The 13,443-nt window shown below is 45.4% G+C and overlaps 1 protein-coding gene across 1 annotated transcript in view; it reads right to left on the bottom strand.

The window, feature by feature from the left end:
• tecpr2 (tectonin beta-propeller repeat containing 2) overlaps window positions 1–13,443 on the bottom strand; it is a gene marked incomplete at its 5' end in the record, with an annotated part of 123,332 nt that overhangs the window by 29,402 nt on the left and 80,487 nt on the right. The window contains 6 exons of the mRNA XM_083633040.1: window positions 5,212–5,347; window positions 5,574–5,671; window positions 5,985–6,074; window positions 8,997–9,222; window positions 9,901–10,042; window positions 11,688–11,868. Coding sequence (XP_083489166.1) covers window positions 5,212–5,347; window positions 5,574–5,671; window positions 5,985–6,074; window positions 8,997–9,222; window positions 9,901–10,042; window positions 11,688–11,868 — 873 coding nt within the window. The remainder of the gene's footprint in view (window positions 1–5,211; window positions 5,348–5,573; window positions 5,672–5,984; window positions 6,075–8,996; window positions 9,223–9,900; window positions 10,043–11,687; window positions 11,869–13,443) is intronic.

Here is a 13,443-nt window from a genome sequence, read left to right as displayed (position 1 = left end):
GTCCCTGGACCCCGTTCCTGTGTGCCACCCCGAAAGAGACGAGACGGAGTCAAAACTTTGTGAGCAGGAGGAGAACAGCAGCCTCGCCACAGAAATTGCTTTCACACAGAGCCAAGCAGCACAGCCACTTTCCTGTTGAGGGCGAGGAAGACTGGACTCCAATGCGACAGGACCCGGATGATCTCGCGGTAAGGAGTGTGTGTGTGTGTGTGTGTGTGTGTGTGTGTGTGTGAGAGAGACTACACAGATCTCTGCATTCTATGATCGTATAGTTTACTGAGACACTAGTACACGACTACACTGTCTCTGTACTAAATGTGATTATATAGTTTACTGAGGATATGTTGCTTTTATTTCAGATGAGGAGCCGATTGTGAGCCCACATCTCAGAATGAGGTCAGGACGGTCATTTAGGTCTGCTAAATGATGAAATGTAATGTAATGTAAAGAGACACACATGGGCCCCGCGCACACACACACACACATTCACACTCACTCACACTGAGTAAACTGTATTGTTGAATGTAAAAAAAGCACTTCATGTATATATATATATATATATATATTTTGTCATTTGTGTCATAACGAATAATATTTACATGTCTGATGTCAATACAGTTCAAAATAAAAGAATTGAGAGCGAGTTCTGCCTGAGATTGTGTCATTTACAAAAATGCAATTTTCTGCAATTTCTCTTCTCAGAGAGACCTTTTTGGTGAAAACAGGGTGTATATAAATGGCTATAAGTAGAGTACAGAACATGCTAAAAGCTCACTTTTTTTTTCTGGTGAACCCAGAGACGTACATCATCATTTTGAGGTATTGCAAATCACTTTGGTGCTAATAGATAATTTACTGTGGGTCTTGAAAGACGACCAACAATTATGAAAATCTTTGGCCTGTGCTAAATATTGGCATTCCTAAACTGGCCATGAATGAGTTAATGGCCTAGGCCCAAAATACATAGCTGAATTGCTCCCACGCTACGAACCGTCTAGAACTCTTAGGTCATCAGGGTCCAGCTTATTAACTGTCCCTAGGATCAAATCAAATCATGGGAAGGCTGCATTTACCCACTATGCTTCTGCTAGCTGGAACAAATTGCCTGAAGACCTCAGATCTGCCCCAACCTTACTTACTTTTAAAAATAGACTAAAGACTTTTATGTTTACCGCCGCTTTTAACTGCTAACAGCTACTATGCAAACCCAATGAGTCCTCTATAAGTTTTTAGCTCTTTTTGCAACTGCTGCGCCTGTTGCTTAATGCACTTTTTATACTCTTTTTTAAAGTTTTGTTGTGATGCTTTTAACACGTTCACTGCCAATGACGAGTTGACTCGTCAAAAAAAATCCAACGGTTGACTGCCAATGACGAGTTGACTCGTCAAAAAAAAAAAAAAAAAAAATTTGACGGTGGGACGTGGATCAACGCCCCCCACGTCTCCTATAAAAATATTGGAGCCACCGAACGTGTACAACCCATTCCACCGACCCACTAAGTGGCGACAGTGCTCTCCAGACTAGAAAAAGCCGAGCCAAAACTGCAGGGGAACGCGCGAGGAAACCATTCTCATACTGTAAAATGGATTGGCGAAAACGCTTTCGCGCATTATCGCGCTGGGAGCTGGCGGTGGGGGATTGCAAATTTGCATAATAGATTATGCGTGCAACACACTTTGAAACACCCGCAGAAAGCCCACAATCGCACGCAGCTTCATTGCAGCTGAGCTCACAACCGAAACGACTCATGCAGACTCGCCAAAAGAGCAGCCGCCAGCAGCCAGGCAGCACAGACAGGCAGAGCCTCGCTTGTGACAAACGCTGCAAAGCCACCAGAGACACACCCATGGAGGGAGGAGTTTGAAGGAGAGGGGGGTTTCCTGCTGCTATGGAGGAAATTACTGTTCAAAACTATTGTTTAGATGTCTGACGTCTTACACCAAAAATAAATGGTTAAAGTGACTGTTCTATCGAATTTCACAAAAAGCCATTTATCTCAGAATAAATTTTCAGACGCTGAAACCATGCTCTATTCTACTGCTAATGCCTACATAACTACTAAGTCTACAAACTAACTCTTTTAGACAGAGAAAGCACACATTCTATTAGTTCTTTTGAGATCATTTGTGTTCACAAAATCTTAGCAGAAAATAATCCTCGGCTCTTGAAAGATGAGCCAGAATCCTCAAAAAAAAACCTTGGCAGAACCTACCTACAGTATTGAAAAAACGGCTGGCAGTGAATGTGTTAAATGTCTATTTTATTCTCTTCTTTTCTTTTCTTTTCCTGTCAACCATTTTATGTGAGGCACTTTGAATTGCCTCTGTGTATGAAATGTGCTATACAAATAAACTTGACTTGACTATGTTTGAATGCCTACCCGTCTACATACCATTATATTATTTTAAGAAGCTGGACTCTATCATCTCAGCATTTATTTGGAACAATAAGGCAGCAACAATATCCAAAAAAACACCTATGCAAGGATAGGCTACAAGGAGGTTTTGGCCTCTCTCAATTTTAATACTACTATTGAGTAGTGTCCTCTAGTAAGAGAGTGGCGTCAGCGGAGGACCAAAATGCAAGAATCATTAGCCAATGAACAGCCAGGAATGGGTCTCGCGCTACTTTTGCATGCTAAAATAAAGCCGATAATGTACAATTTGATTCATTTCAAGGGATGAAAAACCCTTTCAAAGTACAACACTGTCTATTTTGATGCAACTCGACAGTGCTGCTTTTTTTACTGAAGAGTTCCACTTTCTACTTCCTGGAAAAAAACTGGTCCATTGGAGTGAATGGAGATGTCGGAACTCTTCTATTATACGGCTCTGCTATTGAGCTGCAAACTTGAGAGTTTTGTCCCTCTGGCACAAAAGCCTATCGGCTGACCGCGCTGTAATGTCTGCAAGCTCCTGGCTTCAGAACGAACAGGTGGCGTGCGGACACACATGCAATTTGGGTTATTTTGTTGACTGGGGTGGGACAATAGAAACGTGTTTGCAGCGGGTAAACGGCGGAGACAAAATAAAAGATTGGAGGATTTACAGTGGACTCAATTAAAACTCAGCGATATTGAGCTGCCGACTCATGCCATGGACAGAGAGAGATGGAGAGAGCTTGTGACAGATCGGCTGTGGTTCCAATGACCCTCCGGCTCCGGGTTATGGGATAGCATGGTGAAGGTGAATAGCCTATTGCAAGTAGGCTACAATGTACAAGTTTTCTCAATTAATTTACCATAACCCCTCCTTGTGATGTGATAAAAGTTTCTCAGTGAATTATAGTTGATTGCCTCACCGAATAATCTGCTGGTTACCCAATTTTAGCAGCAGAAATTTATGTCCTGGCGTGGCCTAATGACGTTTCTGCGCTGCGCAGCGCCGAGATTATGGTGCGCTCAAGCGCAGCGAGTATTTTAGCACCTAAGAGGTAGCCTGGGTAAACCCAGCCTCCACGTGACCTCTATCTATGCGCTATCAGTCACTAGCTTCACTTTGTGACTGATAGCACATAGATAGAGGTCACGTGGAGGCTGGGTTTACCCAGGCTACCTAAGAGGTGCTTTTCAAAGCTCTTAGCGCAAAGTAATTGCGCACTGCTGACGATAGGATGCGATCTATCCCTACATTTTAGCGCTGAAATGCCTGTGGCACGCCTATGTCCAGTACAATTATAACAGGCATGCGCTTGTTCCCGCCCCCAATTTGCATTGCACGCAGCGTTAAACGAGCGCAAATGCTAAATTACTGCTTTTTGCCCAACGTCTCGCATTAGCCAGCCGTAGATACAATACATCTACATGTACGTCTGGAACACAACTCTTGAAAAGTGGTTAACACCCGCCCCTCAAGAGAGAAAAAAAGAGGCGCGACAGACATATGAATTGACCAACGACAGGCGGCATGCCGGACTTCCGTAACAGCCTAGCCAATCATATTTCGCCGCACGCTTTGTGTCGGCGGAACCCGGAAATTTGACTTGTGATTCAGACCCTCCGTCGCTGGAAGCATGCTGACGTAAGACGTTGGGTCTGACCATGTGAGGCTAGTAGAGCGATAACAAAGAAACTATGATCAGAACAGTCTTCTACATTCTCTGTGTTCACTTCTTGTAAATTAAATAATGCTGAAGTTTAATAATTCATCAATTTGCTGGAGACCCCCCAGAAGCCCCTTAAAGGAGAATTCTGTTTTTTTTACAACATGGACCTTATTTTCAGCTTGGTTTATGTTATCCTACTCACCCAGAACATAACCTTCTGAAAAGGACTCTGTACGAAGATATTTACGCTCCGCAAAACGGCCTGGAACAGAGGAAATAGGGCAGTGGTGTCCAATAGGTGGATCGTGATCTACCGGTAGATCTCGGGCCATCAATAAGTAGCTTGCCAAAGAAAAAAATAATATATATATACGTATATATATATATATATATATTTTTTTTTTATGCATAAAATAAATCCCACCCCTGTATAGCTAACTCAGTATTTAACATTATTAAATAATGTTAAATAAATAGTATAATACTGTTAAAATGTGCCAAATCTGTACTTGGGGGGGACAAGGGGAAAAGAAGTAGCTCGCGACTAGTTTTATTTTTTTGTAAATAGCTCTCATCCTAAAAAGGGTTGGGCACCCCTGAAATAGGGGCATGTGTAATTCTGACACGCACCGGCTCATATCCTTATTATATCATAGAGACAGTGAGAACATTAACACTGTATTTACCTGTCTGCACCCTGTCTCTCTGCTATCCATCACAGAAGCTCTCGGTCTCCCCGCTCCTCAGTTTGTAATCCATATGACGTTATTGCAGCTCAAATAAATATGGGTGGCCATCGAATTCAAATGCATTGTCTATATTCTCGAAATCAGATAAATATCAGCGGTGTTTACCATGCTACGGACTGCCATGCCAGCTTTATTGACAGCTCTGAGCTTTCAATAAAGCAAGTCTCCTCCTGCACAGTACTCCTGTCTGTATTTTAGCTCTGTAAATATCTCATCTGACTTGTCATTTGAACTGTCATAATAATGCCTTTGTTTTGTTTCTACTGTGCGAATAAATAAAACCTAAAAACCTAAAAGTCCCCAAATGTGTCTGACAACAGGACGAGGCGAAAGCTCAGAGCAATCGATCAACTAAATTCGACTGTCTGTCACAACCCAGTGAGCTGTGTACCAGTGACCCAACCCCTGACATCGTACCCAGCTGGCTGAGGTCGAGCGGGGTCCAGCTCAGGCCGGCAGGACAGGAAGTGGACAGCGTGCGGATGTGGACTCGCCCATGAGAATCCAAACCCCACAGAGCGTCCTGACAGGCAGACAGCTGAATCAGCTCCACCTGGAGGTCACAGGAGAATACCATTACAGACAGTAGAACACAGGATAATACCATTAGAGACAGTAGAACACAGGATAATACCATTAGAGACAGTAGAAGAACACAGGATAATACCATTAGAGACAGACAGTAGAGTAGAGTAAAATGAAAGTAAAATATTAGAGAATGAAGGAGGGGGAAATGGAGGGGATAGCGACACCCTCTCTGTATATTTATGTCTCTCTACCTCGGGCGGCAGAAGGACTGAAGAAGGGCGAAGTTCTCCATCTTGGTCCCAAACGCAGAACAAATCCTTCCTGCTCTGAGCCAACCACAGGAAGGTACCTGTCACACACACACACACACATACAGGCACACACACACGCGCGCACATGCGTCCACACAGACACACACACGCATGCACGCACACACGCATGCACACACATACAGGCACACACACACACACACACACACACACACACACACACACACGCGTGTGCGCCCGCACACAGACACACACACACACACACACACACACACACACACACACACAGAAAGGTTATCGGTATGTCTAGACTAGAAAGAGCATGTGTGGTGGGTGTTTAATGTTTTTGCCTTGTGTGTGTTTGTGTGTATGTGTGCGTATGTACTGTGTTACCTTCTCTGTGAGGAACAGCTGAGGAAGTGATGAAGGTCCACCTGGTGGATGAGACAGTTCCTCTGGGAACGACGTTCTGCCAGAACGTTCCTGATGGGACCAAACACAAACAACACATCACAAGCTATAGCAAAATATAACTTCCACTGCATGGTACCAGCTCAACATGACTAGACTCGCCTTTTTTGGTTTTCCATTGGGCAGGTACGAGGTACCAGGTAGCAGGTACCATATGACCTGCTACTTTTTGTGGTAGTACCTCCATCGAGGTTCCAAGTGAGCTGAGGCAATACCAAAATGTGAGGTGAAAACACTGCAGACTGCTGATTGGTCAGAGAGTCGTCATCATTCTGCGACACGGGACATCCTGCACAAACCCGCCATATTTAAATAGCCATGCTACGGTAGTGGATGCAATTTTTTACACTCCCTACTTTTTTCTACTGCAATGGTACTACTGTACTTGTAATTTGGGTAACACTTTACAATAACGTACACAAATACTGTAGTAGTTACTAGTAAACTAATCATTAACTAATAGTTAGTTAATGAGTAGCTAAGGAATAATTTGTCATTAGTCAATCACTAGTTAATCATAGTTAATGAGTAGGTAGTCATTAGTTAATGATTAGTATCTAAGTTCCTGAGTAGAGTAGTTAATCAATACTTAATGATTACTACATGTCAGCTCGTGAATATAGTAGTTAATCATTAGTTACTGATTAGTCGGTCAGTTCCATGAGTAGAGTAGTTAAAGGTCCCATTCCGTGCAAAAGCTGTTTTTACTTGTAAATGCATATATACTGCTGTCAGCCCTCCCTGTAATGAGTGGTCACAAGCTCAGAACTGCCACAGTTGGATTTGTCCCTATCCAGCTTCCCCCTGCAGTCTCCTCCAAGCCACACCCCCAAACGCTTCGTTTGCCCAGAGGGGAATTGGGACGTCACGAGCTTCCTCACGCATACTGCGCGGGTCTCTCTCACACAAGCTACCTGCACCATTTTGTCTATAGCCACAAAATTAACACTTCTAGCTGGAGCGACGCCAACTGTACGTGATCCAGCAACTGCGGAGGTGCATTCGGTAAGTCTATGCATTTTGAGATGTCCTCTTTAGCGTAGCAACGTTAAGTTAACGATAGCGTTAGTTGTAGACACAACCTAGCGTGCTGGTCCACAGACGCTAATCTGATTGGGCTCTCCCTCAGCGGCCAATGGGAACTGTTAGTTCTGAATATATTATAGAAACAGACCTTTCTTGGGACGAGGAAGGGACAACTCCGTCACGACAAACGGGGTTGCTATATTTTCAACAAATTAATCCAGAATCATGTTTTATGGACCAGAGACACACGTTTTTAAGAGGTTACAGCTGCACGAATTGGGACCTTTAATCGTTCGTTAATGGTTAATAAATGTCAGTGCGTGAATATATTAGTTAATCATTAGTTAATCATTAGTTAAGGTCACATCGTGAGTATAGTAGTTAATCATTAGTTCATGATTAGTTGTTAGTTCCTTAGAGTAATTACTCATTAGTTAATGGTTAGTCAATGGTCAGTTTGTGAGTATATAGTGAATGGTTAGTTACTCATTACTTAATTATTACCTGTCCATTAGTTACTCTTTTTGTGTACCCTATTGTAAAGTGGTGCATCATACTCAGTAGTTTATGAATACTGAATTATTACTGAATTATTCTCTGTCTATTAGTTAGTCTTTTTGTGTACCCTATTGTAAAGTGGTGCATCATACTCAGTAGTTTATGAATACTGAATTATTATTGTAACGCCTAAAAAAGTAACTAATTACAGTAACGCGTTACTAAGTAACGCGTTACTGCCCAACACTGATCATAAGTGCGGAAAAGCGTCTATTCTAACTACGTATATATGAAAGGAATGTAAGTACAGTATAAGCTACATGTATAAACAGAGACTCGTACAGATATATTATCAGGTAGCAGGAACGTCGAGCTGACGTCGAAATATGACGTTACCATGAATGGGCATATTCAGTTATTCTGCTATGTAGGCTACACAGTGTGTATTCAGCAGCTTTATACATATAATTATGTCCAGATTAACAATTTATGCTACATTTTCAAAAAATAAAATAGTACCTCAAGTAGGCTTTGAATCCGGGATCCACAGCTTACGAGACCATTACTCTAACACCACTCTATCTGTTCGCTGAAGTAGTCAATCGTACGGTGAAGTAATATAGCCTACCGTTTCAAAACATGGACCCCCTGAGTTGTTCTTACAGTGGTATCACATCCGTGGAGTCGGGACAGTTTAAAAAACAAAAGGTAATTTCATTCAAGCCTTAATCTCGAACAATCATTGAGGGTTCCCTCAAATTTTACAAGTGTCTCCACCAGCCTATAATGTTGTTTACCCAGGGCTCCTGCACACACAGGCTAGACGAGACAGGAATATAGCGGATCACGGCATGATACGTGTTTTTTATTTAAAACGTGGGCGTCAAGTCTTTGTGGATCGGACATCACAGTGCGTGACTGACCGTCTATAATAATTTGTGTAAGCAGAACCCCGAAACACATTAACCCGGCCCAAAAATGCCACATTCCAACTTCCAACTCATAAATGTAGTTTACGCCTCACCATGTAGGCTATTTTTGTTGTTGTTGCTCAAAACAATCTGACAACAAGATATGCAAGTGAGACAATGTAGGATTCCCCGCAATTCATCTCCTCGTAGCACCACCTCCATGAATAAACAGTTTGTTAATTAGCGCAGATTGTTCCACAAACGCTGATCAGTCAGATTTTATAGACCAGACTGAGAAATACGTGATTTATTTGACATTGATTGCAACCATTTAGTTATCCTCATGGATATTTCAGTGGTGAGTGAAATTAGTTGGATAGTGATACAGCGATACTCTGGGCCAGATCTGACTCGTCATGATATAACTTTAGCTGGCCCTGATTGGACTCTCTCGATTCGTCCAGGTCCGTCCTTGCTTGCTGGGTAGTGCTCCACTGACCTACGAGGCTGCCCTTGGCTAGGTGCAGCTGGTTGCGTCCTGAGGCGACCCAGACTCCCGTGCTGCTGGCGCTGAGCAGACTGGGCTGGCACTGGGAGTACTGGGACAGGAAGGCCACCACACGTTCCACTGGGGCCCGCGTCACCGTGGCAACGCTCTGCGTCGCCTGCAGCAATGTCTGGAACAGAGAGCCCTGGTCGAACACCACGTAGTCCGAAATACTGATCTGCAGACAGACAGGCAGAGAGACAGAGATGCCGGCTGTTAAACTGATGTGCAGACAGACAGGCAGAGAGAGAGAGAGAGAGAGACAGGCTCTTCAACTGATCTGCAGACAGACAGAGAGAGAGAAAGAGAGACAGGCAGAGAGACAGACAGGCTGTTGAAGCGATGAAATGTTGAACATGATCAAACCAGGAAAATAAGAATCAGAAGTATCCTTTAAAGGTCTAGCAGTGCGTAACGTTTGCAGTGTGGAACCTTTGGCTCCCCCTTCTGGCAGTGAGAGTATGTGCGCAGCATTGTCAGAATAATGAGTTGCCGACCCTTTCCTTTCCTCTAGCTAGCTTTAGCCTAGTGGTCACAGCTGTGAAACAGCGAACTTTTGGAAGGTCAAGGATTATTTTATCCACATTCAAGTTAGCAGAAGGCTAACCGGAAATTAGCCGGCTCGGACGGGCGGAAGTCTCTAGTGAGCATGCCCCAGGCCAGCGCGGGAATGTTGCCACAGACAGCAGATTGAAAACTCTGTCTACTGTGGAGTACAGAGAGTTCCTGTATCTGGAGCTGGTAAGGTTAATCAACACTGTGGGAAGTTGTTTGGCAACAGTTTGAATATAACGGACGTTCATTCATGTAAAGGTTACGCACTAGACTAGAGCAACATACACACATACCCACCCACCTGCCACCAGTGGTCGTCGCCACCCTGTGGTCTGGAGGGAGAAATGCCGGTTCTGAACCAGAGGCTGCCACTGGCGTCCAGCGCCCAGGCCACGCCCCCTTCTGCCAGGGCCACGCACATCAGCTCCAGACCCTGGGCCTCACTGCACACACACACACACACACACACACACACACACACACGTGCACATGCACACACGTTATACGATCCATATTTCAGTAGCTCATCTATTCTCACAGCAGCTGCTCACTGGTGTTAGTGAGGAATGCTGTCCATCCTAATGATGCTAACCAGTCGGTAGTACTGTCAACTAGAAAATAACAGTTAAACCAAGGGGCAACCTCCGCCGCTGAAAAATTACATCAATGCGGATATGCCTTAAACCTGCATTCTTTCTAGTCTACTGATATGATCATGCAGTATTTCTATGTAAGGGATAATGTAAACACCTGACAGGGTGATCAGGCACCGATGCGTAGTGGAAGTGCCTGAGTCAGCCTGAAGGGTGTTTATTTTCTGATAATGACCAGTTCGCTGTACATTAACCCGCTTATTACATGGCTACCTACTAAATAAATCAATTATTTGACACAAAATATAACGTTTTTTATTCCTCTCTTTTTTATCTTTTCTAATATTCCCCCCCCCCCCCCCCGATTTTTTTCTCATCCCATTTTTATCCCCAATTAGTGCTAATTTTGAATTAATTTATCCTGGTTGCTGCTCCACCCTCTGCCGATCTGGGGAGAGCCAAAACTGGCTCCATGCTTCCTCCGAGACATGGGCAGTAGCCAGCCGCTTCTTTTCACCTGACAGGGGAAGCTTCACCGGTAGGACATAGCACGTGGGAGGATCACGCTATTCCAACGAGTTCCCCTCCCTCTGAACAGGCGCCCCGAACGACCAGAGGAGGCACCACTTCAGCGACCAGGATATTGCATGTTTTGGTGAGGGGTTCCTATATGAAGGAAACCCCCAGGGGGCACTGGGAGAACATGCAAACTCCACACAGAAAGGCCCTTTTGACAACCCCACCCGGGCGGTGGGCACTCGAGGACATGCGGACGGGCACGCATTCCTTCAGCGTTCACATCGTCCCAGGTGGGAGTCGAACCCACGACCTTCGAGCTGTGAGGCAATAGTGCTTACCACTGCACCACCGTACCTCCCTAATCCCAGTCTTCTGTTTAAACATGCTACGGCGGTCTAAAATTGTACTGCCTATTTACCATTATTTACCTTACAAGTGTAGCCCTATTTAGTGTAGGCTACACTGACGTGTCAATATGAAACTTTGTGGTTTTTGAACGGAGAGACGACGGAAGATTAGCTTAATCTGTTTCCACTGCATTTATCGCATTACCTTTTATCGATATACGCCAACTTTTCCACCTCCCCCAAGCGTGAAAACTGTTTTGCGATATACAGTATATATATATTTTTTGCACCGTTTCCACTCAGGTTTTTTATGCGCAAATTGAAAATTCGCATAAAAACAAGTGGATGGAAATCCAACTACTGTCACCCTAAATTTCTGACACTGTCAGAATTCGTCCTAGGCTATCTTTGGTCACACAGACTGTGACAATGGCCATATTTGAACGTCTCACTGCGTGATGCAGGACCAGCGTTTTTGTAGCCACGACCAAAGATATCTCCACGTTTCTTTCATGCCGGTCATCTTTCATCTGGGACAGCCCAGGCTTTAGCATAGTGTGAATGGGGCTTTAGACACATTGTGAAGGGGGCCTTAGACACATTGTGAAGGGGGCTTTAGGCAGTGGTACCTGACTTTGTCGTACTTCCAGCTTTCTCCCTCGCAGCAGAAGCTGCTCAGACCTTCTCTGTAGAAGAGCGCTTTGTGTTCGCTGAGCGCCCAAACCACGCCCCCTCCCACACACACCTGACTGAACACACACGGGCTGTCCACCTTCACCGAGCGCGCGCACGGCCGCTCCACACTCAGACCTGATGCACACAGAGATAGAGAGAGAGGGGGGGGGGGGAGAGAGACACACTCAGACTTGATGACATCACAGAGAGAGAGACAGAGAGAGAGGGAGACACTCAGACCTGATGGCTCTAGAGAGAGAGGGGGGGGGGGGGGGAGAGACACTCAGACCTGATGACACCAGAGAGAGAGGGGGGGGGGGGGGGGAGAGACACTCAGACCTGATGACACCACAGAGAGAGGGAGATAGAGACACTCAGACCTGATGACACCACAGAGAGAGAGAGAGAGACACTCAGACCTGATGACACCACAGAGAGAGAGAGAGAGAGGGATAGAGACACTCAGACCTGATGACACCACAGAGAGAGAGAGAGAGAGGGATAGAGACACTCAGACCTGATGACACAACAGAGAGAGGGAGAGAGAGGGATAGAGACACTCAGACCTGATGACACCACAGAGAGAGAGAGAGAGAGGGAGAGAGACACTCAGACCTGATGACACCACAGAGAGAGAGAGAGAGAGGGAGAGAGACACTCAGACCTGATGACACCACAGAGAGAGAGAGAGAGAGGGATAGAGACACTCAGACCTGATGACACCACAGAGAGAGAGAGAGAGAGGGAGAGAGACACTCAGACCTGATGACACCACAGAGAGAGAGAGAGAGAGAGGGATAGAGACACTCAGACCTGATGACACAACAGAGAGAGGGAGAGAGAGGGATAGAGACACTCAGACCTGATGACACCACAGAGAGAGAGAGAGAGAGGGAGAGAGACACTCAGACCTGATGACACAACAGAGAGAGGGAGAGAGAGGGATAGAGACACTCAGACCTGATGACACCACAGAGAGAGAGAGAGAGAGGGAGAGAGACACTCAGACCTGATGACACAACAGAGAGAGGGAGAGAGAGGGATAGAGACACTCAGACCTGATGACACCACAGAGAGAGGGAGAGAGACACTCAGACCTGATGACACCACAGAGAGAGAGAGAGAGAGAGCGAGAGAGTGATGACACCACAGAGAGAGAGAGAGAGAGAGAGAGCGAGAGAGACACTCAGACCTGATGACATCACAGAGAGAGGGAGAGAGAGAGAGGGATAGAGACACTCAGACCTGATGACACCACAGAGAGAGAGAGAGAGAGAGAGCGAGAGAGACACTCAGACCTGATGACATCACAGAGAGAGGGAGAGAGAGAGAGCGAGAGAGACACTCAGACCTGATGACACCACAGAGAGAGAGAGAGAGAGAGAGCGAGAGAGACACTCAGACCTGATGACACCACAGAGAGAGGGATAGAGACACTCAGACCTGATGACACCACAGAGAGAGAGAGAGGGAGAGAGAGGGATAGAGACACTCAGACCTGATGACACCACAGAGAGAGAGAGAGAGAGGGAGAGAGAGGGATAGAGACACTCAGACCTGATGACACCACAGAGAGAGAGAGAGAGAGAGAGAGGGATAGAGACACTCAGACCTGATGACACCACAGAGAGAGAGAGAGGGAGAGAGAGGGATAGAGACACTCAGACCTGATGACATCACAGAGAGAGAGAGAGAGAGAGAGAGGGATAG

The sequence above is a fragment of the Poromitra crassiceps genome (genome assembly GCF_964638095.1).
Source record: "Poromitra crassiceps genome assembly, chromosome: 3".
Classification (NCBI taxonomy): Eukaryota; Metazoa; Chordata; class Actinopteri; order Beryciformes; family Melamphaidae; genus Poromitra; species Poromitra crassiceps.
The sequence above is the reverse complement of the archived record's forward strand: the minus strand, read 5'-3'. Positions and strand labels throughout refer to the sequence as shown.